The sequence below is a fragment of the Callionymus lyra genome, chromosome 14 (assembly GCF_982586985.1).
Source record: "Callionymus lyra chromosome 14, fCalLyr1.hap1.1, whole genome shotgun sequence".
Taxonomy (NCBI): domain Eukaryota; kingdom Metazoa; phylum Chordata; class Actinopteri; order Syngnathiformes; family Callionymidae; genus Callionymus; species Callionymus lyra.
Window position 1 is genome coordinate 20,479,553 of NC_141831.1, and position 17,969 is coordinate 20,497,521.

The 17,969-nt window shown below is 35.9% G+C and overlaps 1 protein-coding gene across 4 annotated transcripts in view; it reads left to right on the forward strand.

Moving 5' to 3' along the window:
- The window catches only part of stk32a (serine/threonine kinase 32A), a 62,710-nt gene that overhangs the window by 31,529 nt on the left and 13,212 nt on the right, over positions 1 to 17,969 (forward strand). For all 4 annotated transcript variants that reach the window (XM_087807428.1, XM_087807427.1, XM_087807429.1 and 1 more), the window contains exons 6-10: positions 3,712 to 3,749; positions 8,256 to 8,345; positions 10,361 to 10,464; positions 14,813 to 14,929; positions 16,609 to 16,734. In XM_087807428.1, the coding sequence (XP_087663554.1) occupies positions 3,712 to 3,749; positions 8,256 to 8,345; positions 10,361 to 10,464; positions 14,813 to 14,929; positions 16,609 to 16,734 (475 nt within the window). The remainder of the gene's footprint in view (positions 1 to 3,711; positions 3,750 to 8,255; positions 8,346 to 10,360; positions 10,465 to 14,812; positions 14,930 to 16,608; positions 16,735 to 17,969) is intronic.

Here is a 17,969-nt window from a genome sequence, read left to right on the forward strand (position 1 = left end):
TTGTATATAGATGGTAATATATCAGTATTAAAAAAAAGGAAAGTTTCATTAGAACAGTTGTTCAAAACAAAGTAAAATAGTGCAGAGACCGCCACCTAGTGGACTCTGAAAATAATGACACTGCTTCATGAAGCGTCATTACATTACATTATAAGTTATCTTGTTAAGACATACTTTTAAGTTTCAATGACATCTGTCCACCTTTTTTTTTTTTAAACGTGATAGATATGAAGTAGCAGAAGTAGAGTTTAATATAAGAGAAAGATTCAAACTAGGATGTTTGGCAAGAGAACATTTTGCTTTTTGAAGAGACGAGGAGTCCCTCGTTCTTTTTCTGACTGACTGAATTATTCAAGACTTGAAATTGTGTTGTGTGATTCCACCTCACCTTGAGAAAGAAACAACACTGACGAGGGACGTGACGAAGTTGTGTCCAACATCAGCTTTTTTGTCGCACACCGAGTCTACACGAATGACTTCCACACTTGCCACAGATGATTTACTTAAAGGGGAAGATGTTGTTTGCTCAGTTCAAAGCATCTCCGTGTGTGGGTGTGTGTCTGTGTGTGTGTGTGTGTGTGTGTGGGGGGGGTGTGTGTGTGTGTGTGTGTGTGTGTGGTCACCTTAACCTGAGCATTTCTTGATAAAGTTGGCAAACTGAGCTCACAGAGATGGAGACAAGCAGACCTGTGTCGTGTGGGTTGAAGCTCTTTTATTGTGTTTAATCTTTTTAATAGGACATGAAAGCAGGAAAGTACTGAATTATTGATTCAACGTGAGATATCTTATACATTTTTCATGACTTTCAGGACTCCTGAGGTGAAAAGAAAGCCAAAATTAAACTGCTAAACTGGTTAAACAAAATAGACAACATTTCATAGAAAAGTTAAAATAAAAATGAGACTTGTTTGCACCTATTTATCACAAACAAGTTAAAAATTACAATGAAACTAAACATTAAACTCAATCCATTAACTTAAAATCAACAATTTTCTTCAATCAAGAATTGTCACGAACCTATTGGAAATTTTAAAAAGGGATTTATGTAGTGATTCAAGTCTATTCATTTTCAAATATAATTAAGGTCATTCTGATATATATTCAAAAAAATAATAAAACCGAAGAATTCTCTTTCAAAAAAATTATAAAAAAAATATCAAATTAAAGATTAAATAAAGAAGGAATTCAAATTAAAAATCTTAAATTATTTACATTTCCCGATTAAAAAAAATAAAATCGTTTCGCGTCTACGGACAAATTAAATTTGATATTAATCAATATAAATGAAATTAATGTGTTTTTGAGTAAAATAAATGCACCATTGTATTTAAATTGATTTAAACTATTATTAAAATGTAAACGTATTAAGCCAAGAGAATTAAGCTTTTTTATTTACATTTAAATATAAATAAATTATAATTTAAAAGATAATTACTCAACGTTTTTTTCTTACAAAAGAAAAATCTCATTGTATTATCATAATTAAACCATGGTTATGAAAGGAAAAGATCAAATAGAAAAAGAAATAGCAGAAAAAAAAGGAAATAAAGAGGAATAGGAAATACAAAGAATTGACCATTTCGTGTGTGTGTGTGAAAAGTGGACCTCTCAGGTGTGTTCAGCTCCACTGTCACATGGGTATCACATGACCTGCTCTGGTTGCACCACTGATGGGTCTAATGTAATGAGGTCATTAGATCCTGCTAATGACTTGTAGGAGCAACCAAGCATCGGAACACTCGGGCAGATCCACTTACACAATCCCCGGACCCTGGTCTGGTCCTGCCCACCGCTGCTGCTGACATCAGCACTTTTTAAAAACCACTTCCTTTACACATCATCTGGCATCACTGGTCTTCCACCTCATTTCCCAGACCAACCGTCCGTCACTGAGTTTTCTTTTTCCATTTCGAGGTCCACTTCTAAACCCACCGCTTGAAGAAGAAGAAAAAAAAAAGACGATTTCTCTTTTTCATTAAATATTTAACAACCTGGTAAAACACGGAACTTCAATCCTGCACGAACAACCAAGATAACTGTCAGAACACTTTTGGAATTAGCAGAAAATTAATGTATCTTATATTAAAGATATTATGGTAAATAATCTTTAAACAATGAAATTAAACTAGAAAACAAGAAATAATAACAATAAATACTGTAATGTTATTTTTTTTTTTGGTAAGCATTAAAACAAGTAAAAAAAAAAAAAAAACTCAAAAACATTACATATATTTTAGTAAAATTAAACAAATTTCAAAGCATAGATGTATTTATAAAAAAATGAATTGATTAAATATATTTTTGTTAAAAAAAAAAAAAAAAAAATTCTAATATTAATGTTAAAGAAATACAATGTTTGATAGTTTTTCTACTTTCAAGTTTAAGTTCAAGTTCTTTTTATTTTCAAATATGTATGTTTAGAGACATACAGCATGAATTCAATTGTGGTCCTCTCTGACCCACGATGCAAAACATGAATACGGTTGACATTAAATGACATTAAATACGACATTCAAGAAATTAAATAAAAGTAGATAACCAACAAAAATAAATAAATAAATAATCAGCACTACTTAAATGATTAAAACTAAACAGAACAAAAAAAACAAAACAAAGATACTGCTTTAAAATAATACGAAATGTATTTGGCAAATAGTTAAGTCTCTGCTTTTAGTCAAGCAAAATATCATGAATCAATATTAAATTAATACTTATATTTTGAGATTAAGAGGTTATAAAAGGTAGAAACTGCTGACTCGTCACTGATGGAAATGGTTTATCAATTATTATCACAGTCCTGCTGGTCTTCTGAAGTCACATGATCACCAGGAAGCCTTTCAGGAAATGCCAACTAATTAAGGGCGACATCGTTGACCTTTTTTTCCCTCGCCCCCACCTGAGCCGGCACCGCTTGATCTGTTGCCGGATCAGAATCGAGCTGCGGGCGAGTTTGCATCATGCACCGACGCAGGGGGGGTTCCTTCGCCAGACCGTGATGTTGATCTGTGATCTTTCAGTCATGTGACGTCAGGAGCATCAGGGACCGAGTGGCCTTTTACGCTCAACTTAGTATTCGCTCTGAACATTAAAAAAAAAAAAAGGAATTAGGAGGTTTTAATTAACAGTTAATAATAGAAAATTGGCGATAATCTAGGAATTGTGATTCCTATGATTCATTTTTTTGAAGCGTTAAAAAAATGTAATTCATTAAACAAAAAACAAAAAAAATAGCATAAAGAAAACTAAATAAATAAAATATATTAACTAAAGAGAGGAAAAATACGCTTTTGGACGGTAAAAAAAGACACTAAAAGTTTATGTGCATCGTTAGTTTCCCTCATTGGGCAGAACCTTTTTTTTGTTGTTATTTATGATTTATTTACGTAAATATACTTATATGTAAAGCTTCGTATAACCTTGTGTAAAAAACAAAATGGTTAAAAAAACGATTTTTAAAATATTTTATTTATTTTTACATAATTTCTTATTGTCATTGTTTTTGTATATAACCAAGAACACTCCTTGTAAATATACATTAAAAAAGACCAGATGTGCTCTTTGTCGCCCCCTTTATGCTGTTTGCATTTAAATCTAAAAAAAGATTTTCTGGTATCAAGTTGTTTCAGGAAAGAATCCGTCTACATTGAAAAAAACTGAATATGATGAACTCACACACATCATCGTCTAAACTCTTTGTGTTTCTCCCTGTAGAGACATCAAGCCTGACAACATCCTCCTGGACGAACACGGTAAGACACGTGGAGGTCGTTTCTCATCTCCCGCACAAACTACAGGAAGCAGTTGATCATTCGTCATATAAAAAGCTGATTTATGTTCCGACCTCGACCGTCATCGAATCAGTACGTATGATACGCTGGGATATCAATTTGGAAAATGCACCACAGGAGCCGAGTACGTAAACCTGAGGGACACATAAACACACGCGTGTGGTCGGAGGTATAAAGAAGAATTCATTTCATCAAGTAGTGGAAGTCAATCATCAATCTTTTCAGATTAACGACATCGTGTTGTGACGCCTCTTTTGTTTATGAATACGCTCTGTAGGTTACTCACTCATGTGCCAGGAAAGGGAGGGAAAAACTGCATTTAGTAAAATCAATTGAAAAGAATCAATGTCAAATTTAATGCATAAAATAATGTGTGATGACCTTAAAACTAAAGTGTATTTAAATATATTCAAGGAGAGAAATAAATATAATAAAAATAAAATATAAAATCAACACAGGTCTGAGTTAACTTCACTGGTGCTTTTTTAACTTCAATTATTTCCTTTTATTAATTATTTTTAATTTGATTTTTTTTTAGAATTTGAAATTTCATCGATAGTGTACCAAATGGAATGAGCAATTATTAGAAATTATTTAATCTAGAGAGTGATTTACATTTCCCTTTTCAAATGTATTTATCATTTAGATTTGTCCAAGATTTGGAAATAAAGACTAGTTATGTAGGTCATTGAGGACACACAGTTGGGAAAACGATTTTTTAATATATAGTTTTATGTTGTAATTATTATGGGAGTAAACGAAAAAAAAAAAATTCAAAGTCAATTATTTAGCAATTAAATTATTTGATTTTATCAGTCAACTAAAATAATCATTTAAAATTAAATTAGGAACACAACAACCTGTTGAGTGCAGCTTCTTAGCTCAACAGAGATATCGGCGACTCCCTCTTTCGCATGTGTAGCCATTTTCCAGTCTGACGTATGTTAATAAATTATTTGAATACACACCCAAGACATGTAACTCTTGTCTCCGAGCATCAGATCCAACACTCCTACGGGTGGTGGCTGAACTAGAATCCACCTGATCTCCGATTGGTCCCTTAGGTCCGAGACCCATCTAGGAAAACAATTTACTAGTTCATGTGTGAGGTCCCAGCCTGCCAACGTAATGACGCCCCGAGCACTACCTGAGAAAATAGATTGTATCTGAAGATGTCTAACAGAGCTTTGTAGGGGATTTGCCGTTTTTAAGAATGGAGATATGAACAATCGGCTGTTTCTTTATTTAATTAAGAATATAATTATGTATATAATCTGCGATATTTTGGCGATTTCTCTTCTTTGTCTTTAATTTTTCTTAAACTCGATTGTTGTTTTTATGTCAGGTGGTCATAATGATTAAGCATGAACGAGTGGGCTCCATTTAAAAAGGCGAGAGATTAAAAAGAGATGGGCGGCAGTCTAATGTGACCCCGGGGTCGGAACCACGGCTGGATAATCCCTGTGTTACAGTCAGATTATATCCCTGTTCTCACTCAGATGCACTTTGTGGACAAGAGTGGAAAATGGAAGTTATTGTCGAGGTCAGAGGTTAAGAAGGATGTTCAGCAGAGTTAGGGGAGAGTTGAAGGTACCAAGGTTGTCAAATACTTTCAAGTAAAAATACACAATCGTTATAATTGTTATACTTCCAAAGAAACGTTTGCTGAAAGTTTATTTTATTTTATTTATTTATTTTTTAAAGTGTGCATAAATCAAAATTAAAATCTGCAGGCGTAACTCCAGGCATGAATTAAATAGTAAACTTAAAAGGTATACTCACCGAAAATACACATTTTTATGTACCATTTATATACTCAGCTGTCCAATTCTTCAGCTCTCACTCGGCGAGACCTTGAACGAGGTCGCGGCAGTAAATTCATTCAGCGATTGATTTGGGTTCTGCACGATGAAGCGGGACCACCTGGTCCTGACGGTGAAGGTTAGTTTATGCAGAACAATAGAAGACAGAAGGGCTATAAGGGTGTGCGGGGGTTGATGTGGAAAAGATGTTCATTTTTTATGCTTATTTTTCTCCATATCTTGAGACAATTCCTATCAGGGGGTCAGTCCTCCACCTTCACCTCGCCTTGAACCATGTGTTGTCCTCCTTTTCCTTTTTTTTAAGGGTCCAAACCATCTGTCTTCCAGAACTTTGTCTCTAAACTTCTTCGGTAGTTTTTTGGCTTTAAGTTTTGTGACTTTGTGTTATGATAGCGATGGATGGAACTTTGTAGTGATCCAAGTAACTCACTGTATCATGATACAGTGTGTTACTTTGTAAGTCCTCTAGATGGCAGTGAAGTTTGAAAATGATTTTTTGTTGAGTTAGTAGAGCCAAAGATTATAAAAAGAGAGTGCCATCTAGTGGCCTGTCAAAATAAAGACACTGTATCATGATACCTCATTAATACTTTTTTATCATCAATGTTTCCGATCATTCAGTAACAAAATTGAGAGCTGGACTAGGGTTATCACATTCGTAATAGACCGAATATTACGTACAGACGGAATGTAAATAAGCAACCGGGTGGTATTGATCGAAAAATTTTAGTACTAGTACTGATAGTGATTCCTTCATTTGATACTGCTTCCTGAAAGATTATTTTTCGATAGGATAAATTCTAAGAGAAAGTGAAAAAAATAATTAATTACACATCGTACAAATCTTAAATTACATTTTTCACTCTGTTTTCGTACATAAAAACATGTAATCAAAATGTGTTTCCAGTGCAAAAGAACACTTGCAAACCAGTGACAAATTGTTTTTAATGTTACCTGACTTTGTAACTTGTTAGTTTTTCATCAGATATTCAACCAATTATCAATCATGTTGGTACCAAAACTTTGACAAACTTGTCCAAAATCGCACACTTAATTATTTTGAATACACAAGTGCATCGACAAGGAGCAGTGTGCGAAAATGTAGTGCACTATGCACACTTAATTGACGTGAGCGCTAAAAAGTAGTAGAAGAAGAAGCTGTCGAGTCATTTCCAGTAAGTGTGTAGTGGCAGTGTTTGATTTGAGACAGTACTACACGGAATTTGTGTACTGCAAAAGTAAGTGCATCGTCTTACAGTGTGCTGTAATGCAGTGCACTTAGAGAAGTGCGTCATTTGAGACAGAGCACTGGTTTTGATACTCGGTACTACTGAAGCATTGCCGTCGGTGCCGTGACTGATGTACCCAGCATGCTTAGCAGATCTTTGGAGGTCATACGAACCAGCAGGCACTCGTCGCTGAATCATAATATCGTAATTACAGTTATTTCGGCTCAAGTTCGACCCGGTTAATTGGAAGCCGATAAATAATTCAAGTGGGATCACTTATCGTATCAGGAGCATACAAAGTGGTTTCCCCACCTGAGAGAAACTTGTCTTCCTAAATCTTCACACCTACTCAGGGTGTGACAGTTCCTCCCGAGAAAGTAGCTTCACCTCTGTGCAAATAAACAAACATGTTGTCAATTAGTTTTAGAAGACACAAAACCTAGAAAACGATACAATAAACAAAAAACGTATTTTTATAGTTATGAGCCGTGGAGTCCAACTAACACCACATTGTGCATTTTTTTTTTGTTCATCTGGTACACAATTTGTCACCAGTTCATTTATTAAATCCACATTAAAACACCAACAAATATAATTACTGCTGTCAAGAGATTAAAACAAGAGAATCATTAATTATAATCTGTAATAAATTGATGTAATACATCTCTTGCTTTTTTTCATTAAAATTCATTACTGTGTCGGATGAAAATATTAATGTAGAAGAAAGTTTCTAAATAAGGTCATTTATTTTTCACTGATAATCACTACTAGTTGGATGACATCTACGTTTTGTTGCTCTGAACTTCTGACAAATGACAATAAAGATTAATGTTGTCTGATTTGTATCCAATTTATTATTCCCAATAATATATATAATCGCTTCCAACCAATTGTGAACATTTCAATGACGGGTAAACAAACGCAGGGGAATCAAAAACAATTTAAAAAAAACAAACAAAACATTTAAGACAGGGGTCTTTTCTGTACCGCGGACCAGTTAAATGTCAGGATTCTTTTCACAAATCCACTTTCAGATAGAAAAAAATTGAAAAAAAAATTCAGAAGCAGGAGCTGCAAAAGAAAGATACAATTAAGTGTTGAATGATTGATTGTATGAGGATAGTGTTCTGTATGTGTGCGTCTCCTAGTTTTTAGAAACTTTGTGCCAATGTGTGTGTTTGTGTTTAAGCATGATTTATATGGAAATGAAAACTTTATTTATAATTAATAGAACATATAATTATTTATTTTTTCATTTCTGTGAGGAGATGTCTAACAGGCAGAATTTAGGTCAACAGCAACAAATTAAAAAATAAATATGAAAATAGCAAAAAAAAAGCAATAAAAAAAATATAGAATGGAAGTTTATATATACATGTTAATTCACTCTATCTAATACTACCTATTTTTTGCAGGACACGTCCATCTTACAGACTTCAACATCGCTGCCATCGTCAAAGAGGATCTGAAGGCGACTTCTATCGCAGGGACTAAACCGTATATGGGTGAGTAAACTCCATTTAAATATCTATAATTAATTTCTATTCTTACAAAAATGATGTGATACAGTTGGTCATAATGTTAAAATGTCAAAATAGAAATGAAAGAAACAACTCATTTAGATTCCAAAAGAACTAGTGAATATTTGAACGCATGTTTTGAACTTTTATGTCCGAATAAGAAATGGGATAAAGTTGATGTTTGTCATAAAACACTTTGAAGAAGCTATGAAAGTGATTTAACTTGTGTTTGTGAAGACAAACACGAGCACTTTTCGGGAGAATTCCGTGGCAGGACGGCTTCGTAAAGTGTGAATCCATGTTCATGCGAGAACTGGATGTCATGTGGAAAGTCTGCGGTGCGATAGATAATTCATGAGCCCACTGGGAATACTCTCCCCCCCCACACCTCCTCTCCTCCCTCATCCCTCCCTTCCTCGGCTGATGAACTGCACTTTGGTCCCCTCAGGGTTTGAGCGCCAAAGTGAGTTCCCCAAAATAAAATGAATCTCACAGTCATGCTTGGAATAATGTTTGTGGGAGCAGAGATTGAGGGACGGAAGCAGAGATGGGAAAATGTGATGAGTAAGCAAATTCATATCTTCAGGCTTTATGAAACTTACTCAAGGATGGTAAGTAAAAAAAGTAGTTTGAAATATAATTTGTCAATAATCTAGTAATTTTTTAAAGAAAACATTTGAAGCCATGTGTTCTTGTTTCGATAAAAAATGTAAAACAACTTATTTAAAATGTACATTAAAAACACATACTTTAAAGTTCTGAGAGTCATTTTTGGAAGTTTATTTTGAAGGTAAAAAATGGTTTAATAGCTTGTGACATAACACAACATGTGTCAAACTCAAATTGGCTCAACAAGTGATTTTATGTGGCCCTCCAATTGTTTGGCTTAAATTTAAGTGGAGAAATGTTTATGTTGATATAATGAACTATGAACTATGTTTAAGATAAGGAACAAATAATTGATGTCAATAATGACGAACACAAAGATAGTTTAGACATATCGGAACTTAAAATATAAAAAGAATATTACAATCAGACTCATACTTCATTCGTCGTTTGGGGGAAACAAGTGGAACCTTTTGAAGGACACGATAAAATATACTCTCATCTGGAAATGGAACTGGTTGTATGTAAACACACAAAAAAAAAAGTAACCCATAGTTTGAGTTATTTTATTTACTTTGAATGAAGGTTAAAAAAAGGTTTGTTTTTAACCCTTACATGGCAAAAATGGCAAAAACAAATCTGTTTTTGGGCCACCAGGTCACCTTGACCCAGAGACGCACATGGATAAAGCAGAAAAAAGTGTTTTGTATGACAAATAGCTGTAACTTGAATATTTGCATCAGTCACATAAATGTCTGATATGAATGGAGAATAACACAATAAAACATTTACAGTGGAAATAGTTATTAATAATCTTCTATCTTGTTCTTAGATAATGAGTGCAATGAAGAAACTAGACATGGTCTGAAGAAGCTTCATGAAGCACACTGCTTCATGAAGCTTCTTCAGAACATCATTGCCAACGCAATAAACCAAACAAATGACACAGGTTTTCTCCAAAATCCAACTTTGGATGGAACGATAAAGACTCTCCCAAAAATTCCAAAAATTAATCCTGAATAAATGTATGTAAATTGAATATATAAAAACAATTGTATTTGTGTTAAATTTCCCCCCCAACCACTATACCACCATTTTGCCAAATTGTTATCTTGTTTTTTCAAATATAATTCATGAAAAGTAATCGTAAACAGTAGCGATGGTCTGATGAAGCTTCATTAACAAGGTCAATATTTTCAGAGTCTCTACACTATTTTCCTTTGTTTTGAGCAACTGTTCTAGTGAAACATCATATCATTTTTAAACTGATGGCGCCACCTACTGACCTCTAAACAACATGACACTGCTTCATGAAGCTTCATCAGCACATCAATAGCAAACAACACAATGTTCAAACTTAGTCATCAAAGTTTTTTCTTTGTTTATCGTTTCAGCTCCTGAGCTGTTCCAGATCTTCGAAGGATCCCACCCCGGCTACAGCTTCTCGGTGGACTGGTGGTCTCTGGGCATCACGGCGTACGAGCTGCTAAGAGGACAGGTACACTTCTTCTGCTTGGCTACAAAGCAACATGGAAGCGAGCCATAATTGGGTTCTGACCTCCCCGAGGAGGGCGTGGAGAAGTGTTTAGTCATGGTGCCAGAGCGGTCGCCGCAGGAGGGGAAGAAAATATAGTCGGGAAGATTTCACGAGCCATTTAATTGAAATGGATTTTCTAATTTATTTAATTACTGACCGGCCCCGGAGATGGATTCTGAAGTTAAGGCCGGACTTTTAAATAGAGGAGGATGACGGCTGATCAAACAACAGTTTGTTCCCTCACCTGTCCAAAGTTCCACGAGTTGATTACCAAAGCAAAATGTCCATTCTTGGGAAAGTTATCTTCATGAACTCTCTTAATAACTGTGTCAGTGAATTACTGAGCTATGATATGAAAGCTAACAAAGTTTTGGGTAGTTGTCATGGTGCGTTTCTGGAGTTGGAAATCTGACTCGGCAATGACGTCACAACACAGTTATGAGACAAGTTGGTGAATTTTTTCTAGCTCTTGCCGATCCACATAAGTGATTTATAAATCAAGCTAAATATAGTATAATGTATACATCTCTTAAGCCTATTTCATTGGTGCGGAAAGATAGTTGGACGAATGTGACAAGGTATGCACTATTTCTGAAGTTTACATCGGTGTTATTTGAATTGTGTTAATGTAATGCAAGATGGAGGGGAGTTCTGGCGGCGGACCCAGGGAGGCGTAAATCACAATTACAGCTGGAACGCCCAGGTTACCTATCGTGACCCAGGTTCTTTTAGTTATTTTGAATATCAGTCTTTGGGTCAAAAGTTCTTTTTTATTAATAGTGTCTTACTATATGCAGTATGTACCAGTGTTTGTGTGGTTACAGCTAATGTTTGGTTTGCAATAACATTATCTATAAAAGGGCAGAAAGATAAATAATTAGCTGTGTTCACATATTTTGGTAAAAGAAGATGAGAGCACTTTGAAGCTGTGAACAGATTTAATGATGGAAGAAGAAGTTCTGGATCTATGTTCAGTCATTACTTACATGTGTGCTCTAGGTTGGAAAGTTGATTCAGAATGATCAAGTTATGTGGTTCTAATTCATTTTTTAAATATTGTTCAATTAAGTTAGTGACGCCAATTCTCTGCTTAGTATATCACCAGAAATGCAATAATACAATACTCCAAAAAAAATAAATTAAATTAGCATTTATACAATCGATAATAAGGCTATTATTTCGACATTAATTAGGGATCAACTGAGAAGCTCAGACCTTTGGTTGAGCGTCATTTAAACTTTTAAAATTGATTAAATGATTTAGCATTAAACATACAGTTTTAAAAGTGAAGACAAGTAAGTTCAAAAAGCTGCAGTTAATCAAGTGTCCACTTGATGCCAACTGCTGAAAGACATGTATTCACAGCCAAAAACGTATTTACTGCCTGGTTAAAACGACTTGGGTCTTAAACTAATAATTTCACTCCCCACGAACCAGAACATTCTATTTTCAAGATGGCTGCCAGGGCAAATTGGTTCCAAAACCGTTGATTAATAATAGACGGTTGATGCAAATGGTCTTCTTTACAGACCAGGGTTATTGTTAAGAGAAGGTCACTGATCTAAGATCAATTTAGTGTTTCAGTGCTTCCATCAACTTGACTTAATTTTTTTTCTGACAAGAATAAGTTAGATTATTTTAACAAAGTTATACGTGTTTGAAAGTAAAACTTTTCTGAGTTTCCTTATCTCTGAAAGTTGTTTTTATTCATCACAAGTTTCTATTAGGAGTTTAAACTATCAGCCTGTCCTCTCCTTGATCCCTTTTCCTCGGTATCCCCTCTGGTGTTTCTCCTAAAAATATTTCAAGCTTATTTTGACCTTGAAGCTTGCTTTCTAAAATGTTTCTATACATGTGCGAATCAGTCTCATCACCTTCACTTAAGCACAGAAGGATTACTGAGTCAACACCTCCACAGAGTCTTCGCCGACTTTTCTTTACCATAGCTTATGTGTGATGCCTTTTTTCTTGTGGGGGGGGGAATATTCCCCTGAAATCTCATCCTCATAATCCCCCTCCTGGAAGCATTTCATCTGCCTCACTTTCTCCGAGACGATCCACTTCATCCTTTTGTCTCCGCAGGGCTTCCTTCGCCGCCTCCTCGCTCCCCGCCACATTTCAGCAGCGTCTATAAAGCATAAATCAGTGTTGAAAAGTGGTCTGTTGCCTGTGCGGAAATTATTTGGGCATTGAAAATGTACAGGGCGGACGTGCAGCACATTCATATTCCCCCTTTCTGTCTTTACCTTGTCTTATCGCCCTCTCAGGGTTCCAGCGAGAATTCCCTTTTCACATTTTGACATTTAAGTTTTTTGTTACAGACGCGAGCTTTAGCACAAGATCACAGATAAGAAATTTGAGGATGAAACACTCCAACAGGAAGAACATTTAAGCATAGACATAATAACAACATTGTGAGCTGTTGAGCTTTTTAAATTAGAATGTCAACTTATAAACAGGTATTAGCCACTTGCATAGACTGAATTTGTCCATCTTTTGACGGACAATTAGTCTTATTTTGCCAACAAATCTGGCGCCAGGGAAAGTAAATTCCCCTCAGACCGGTCAGTCCCTGAACTGACCTACGCGTTTTTTTGACCAACACCTTTTTTCGGTTTTCTTGGAATTACAAATATACCATTGTTCCTTGTAATGCTGTAATATCCCTCATATTAAAAATGTGTGTTTTGACATCTTCAAATATAACATGGGCAAGTAACATGGAGCACTTAAGACCATCAAAAATGACCATTTAAACATAAAATGCAACCATGTTAAACAAGTTCTTGATATAATGTATTACATACTAAGTGAGGAAATAGGGTCAAAATGAATTTGAAATCCCTCTATATGTACTGCATACTAAATAAGGGATATTTCCATAATCAGTTTCTTTGTAAAATGACACAAATGGGGCAAAAAACCCAAATGAAAATACTTTGATTACATGTTAACCATATCTTTTACATGATAAGCAAGGAAAATGTAAAGGATTTCAGCTTCATTTCATTACGTGAGGAGGTGGAAAGAGCAATCGTGAAAATTAAAATAACTTCAATTTCGATGAAATTCAAACCATATGAATTATGTACTTAGTAAGGAAGATTTGAATAATTTCAGCTACTTTTGTTGGTTGTACAGGGTGAAAAGAAAAAAACTATAATGTTTCCAATTGTGATGAAATTCCCTCAATATGTACTACATACTCAACAGTTGGGATTTCAGTTGCTTCTTTTAAAGAGGGCAGGAGATCAATATTAATATTCCGATGCATACATTGACATTTGAACCATATAAACTACATACCAAGTAAAGGAGATTTAAAGGATTTCAACTTCTTTTATTCATGTTAGTTGGTGGAAAAGGGGGAAAAAAACTTTTGTTATTATAATGCATATGTATTACATACCTAGTATTTCAGCTAGCTGTGATATATATGACCAATATTTTTAAAATATGTTCTTGGGGTTTATTAATAAACGTATAAAGTCAATGGAGAAATTTGAGTGGTACTGAAAAAGTATTGACCGGTTGGATCTTTAATGCTAAAACAAATATGTACTTTGGCATAAATGTTTCATTATGAATCAGAGCCCGGGACCCTAAAGTAACAAATTCAATCATTGAGAGAGAATTCATTTTCATCATCGAGGAAAAGTATTTGACAGAAAATGGCCTTTGTACCTTGACAAATATCAAAATGGTTTTGCCTGAAGGAAACATCAACAAGTGATTTATTGTTGATGCAAATAAGCATGAAGGTGTGACTGCAGGATACATAAAGTAAATGATGTGAATTGCATCACAATGTAAGTAATACCATCCTTTTTTATTGAGACATCTCTGAATGCTTTATTGAATTACTGGGCGTGAAAGTCAATGTATGTTTAAAATCCCATTTCACGTCCATCCTCACATTACATTAGACATTTAAGAGCAGTAACAAATGTAATAAAGGCAGCAGCTTCCGCCTTAATCAACGTTCCGACGGCAACATGATAGTGTCGGCGAGCTCTGTATGTGGGACATCAGCGGCACAGTAATCGAATTCTTAACGCATCTTCATGCATCTCTGTCACGCATTTCAAAGCGATGTCATAACAAAGAGGAATAGTCTCTGCGCACCGTCTCCTCATTCATCTCCTTCCTTTAAAGCGAAGCTGGCATTTGAAGAATTAATCACAAAGAGGAAAATCTGCCCGTTTGTGTCGTTGTCCTTCTTGAAACGACAGAAACAAGTGGAAGCAAACAACAGTTTTCCCGTCCCTGGCAAACGTCTGCAAAAATCAACTTTCTCTTCTGGTTTCAGAGGCCGTACGTGATGAGATCCACCACCCCGTCGACCGAGATCCTTCAGACCTTCCACAAGGTTCATCTCAGCCTCCCAGCAGCCTGGTCTTTGGAGATGAAGTCTCTTCTCAGAAAGGTTAGGACGGACATTAGATGGAATATACCGAGAAGAATGTATGATGCCAGAGGCATGATGGGAATATTCACTAGAGAATTGTGTCGGAATGCAAAAGAATTCCCTTAAGAACCAAGCGGTACCTTCAAACATTGAATTTCCTCAAGGTTATAAAGTGAAAGCTTGATTGAAAATCTGGACTCTAGAGGTTCTTAACTTGAAGAGCCGGAAGGGGAGTTGATGGCAAAATATATTCTGGAGGTGAGGTCTGTTGCAGAATGAATTCATATCATCCGTTTGTAGAATGCGTTGTCTTATCAGAATTCAATCCCAGACTGGGTGTTCTGGAGAATAATTTATGTAAATTCATCAGAGGTAATTTGTCCAGAGGGAAAACGTCAATCCTGTAGAGCAGTGATTCCCAGCCTGTGGGCTTCAGCCCCCTGGTGGGCCGTGAAGGTATTGCAAGTGGGCCGCAAAATCGTTTCCAAAATGGTATCATTTTTTTTGGGAGGGTGGATGTAATTATATATAAATAAATAACGTTACAGATCCTGCGTTAGTCACTGTGGAGCTTCCAATAGGTTTCTCCTTTATTGATTTCAGTCTTTTATATTCGTCACGCGCCACACTTAACCTTACACGCCGTCAGACCTACACTTGACAAACAATTTAAAAAAGACATCCTGATAAAATAAACCCCATTCAAAGCAAAATTGTAATTGGGATTTCATTAAGTTTTTTTTATAAATTGAATAATACTTCAACTACTACCAAACTATACATGGTTGTGGTGAATTGAAATGGTACAATGCCTATTCGTATTATACCATGGTTTAAAAGGTACCTGCAGATATGGTCATCCTATTAGTGCTGATAAAGCTTTAAGAAACAGTGTCATGTTGTTCATAGGTCAGTAGGTGGCGCCATCAGTTTAAAAGTGATGTGGTGTTTCATTGCAACAGTTGTTCAAAACAAAGGAAAATAGTGCAGAGACCGCCATCTAGTGGACTGTGAAAATAAAGACACTGCTTCATGAAGCTATAGACCATCACCATTTTTAATACCACATGAACCGGCAATTTTTTTGAACCCCTCTTTTATGGGACCTCTTTAGGGGTTTTTTAAAAAGCAAAAACAAATGATGCGAACATAAACAAGTTAAACCAAAATGTATCACATAATACTTTAATAAATTGACGACCAGTTATTCTTCAGGGACGTCGTAGTTTAACACAGGCAGCAGCAGGTCATTCGGTTAACAAGGCGCATTGAATTAGTAGGACATGCTAATGGCTACGACGTCAGGTTTTCCTCTGGCAGCGTTCCACTGCAGTCAAACTGTTGCACTGCTTCGTGCTCAGACTCTTCCAGGCTCATTGGCATTCTGGCCGCATGTGAAAAGTGAAAGGGTTTGTGTTAAAGGGAGAGGGGATGGATGTAAAGTAAGTATCAGAGGGGCAGATTTCCATGCTCAATATATTTGTCCTCTATTCTTCACACATCACTTGAAGTCCACTCGTTGCCATGCATTTGGGTTTACATCTTCCACTCCTCCTTTCTCCCCCTTCTCCTCAAATGTTTGCACTTATTATCCCTGCATCCTCATTCTCAGACAAGCCGTCGTACGTCTGTTTCCCAGCAGGGCCCAGGACTAACTTTTCATCCCCACTGGTTCTAATCCCTCCTTCTCCCCTCAGTTGCTGAGCATTGATGCCCAGAAGCGCGTTTCCTGTCTGGCTGAGCTGCAGGATCTGGACTACATGTCAGACGTCAACTGGGATGCTGTGCTCAGCAAATGCCTTTCTCCAGGCTTTATTCCCAACGTGAGTATGACGGCGGGAACAATTCTTCAGTCAGCGATAGAGAGCTTTATCACTCAATCCGAATTCAGCCGCGAGTTCACAGGACATTAAATAAAGGCAGAGACAACTTTACGATGTCATTTTTTAAAGATGCTGCCCCCTTGTGGGTCTGGATTAGAAGTGTTTTTTCGATCGAAATTCTATCTGTAACTCCATGATTTAACATTTAATCTGTTTACATCTGGTTTAACAAGGTTTCCACGAGATTTCATTCACGGCATGTCTAAGAAACGCCTGGATCTTCTCAAGGACGAGCAGCACTTTGGTATTCTGCCAACAGAATAACAAACTTATCTTGAAATTCAAAGTCAGATACGTTAAATTCGTACAATAAAACCATTTTAAATTCCTAATCCTGATCTCTAATGCATAAAACATTAGTCCAATATAGGAGCACATCATCTGCAAAAAAAAGTAGTCACTTGTGTAACTAAGCAGTCAAAGACTTTGGAAATACAGCATTTGAAATGCCTCTGAAATCATCTTTTTTTTCGTAAGGAGAAAGTTAGTAAGTCTTCCTGTTGGGTCTTCTTGAAGACTTTAACTGCCTTCACCGTAGAGTTGCCGGCTGAAAGCATATACAGCTTTATGGAGCAGTGTCATGTTGTTTAGAGGTCAGTAGGTGGCGCCATCAGTTTAACAATGATGAAATGTTTCATTACAACTACAAAACGAAAGGAAAATAATGCAGAGACCGCCACCTAGTGGACTCTGAAAATAATGACACTGCTTCATGAAACTTCATCCGACCATTACCAAATACAGAAATGATCTTGAAGTGGACCCAGTCCACTCTTATAAGGGCTCAGTTGGCCTGGTAGAACTCCCATATTTCAACTAAAAAAGCATGCATCTCGTTGAGTAAATGGTAAATGTTTCCTAATTATATTGCAGTTTTCCAAATAAATGGGGAAATATCTGAAGGAAATAACCGTATCAGCAGCTGGAATTGAACTTTAATCAACTCAATTTATTTATATAGCACTTTAAAACAACAGCAATTGACACACAATTCTGTACAAGATTAAACTTATACAAAATAAAAACAGTCAACTACTAGAGTAATACATTAAAACATAATGTTGGAGCTGCTCTGAGAGGTAGGACGGGGCCATTTAACGAGTTAAAAACAAATGAAATAATCTTTAAATGAACTAGAAAATATCTAGGATGGATGGGAGTTATTAATTCTCTGT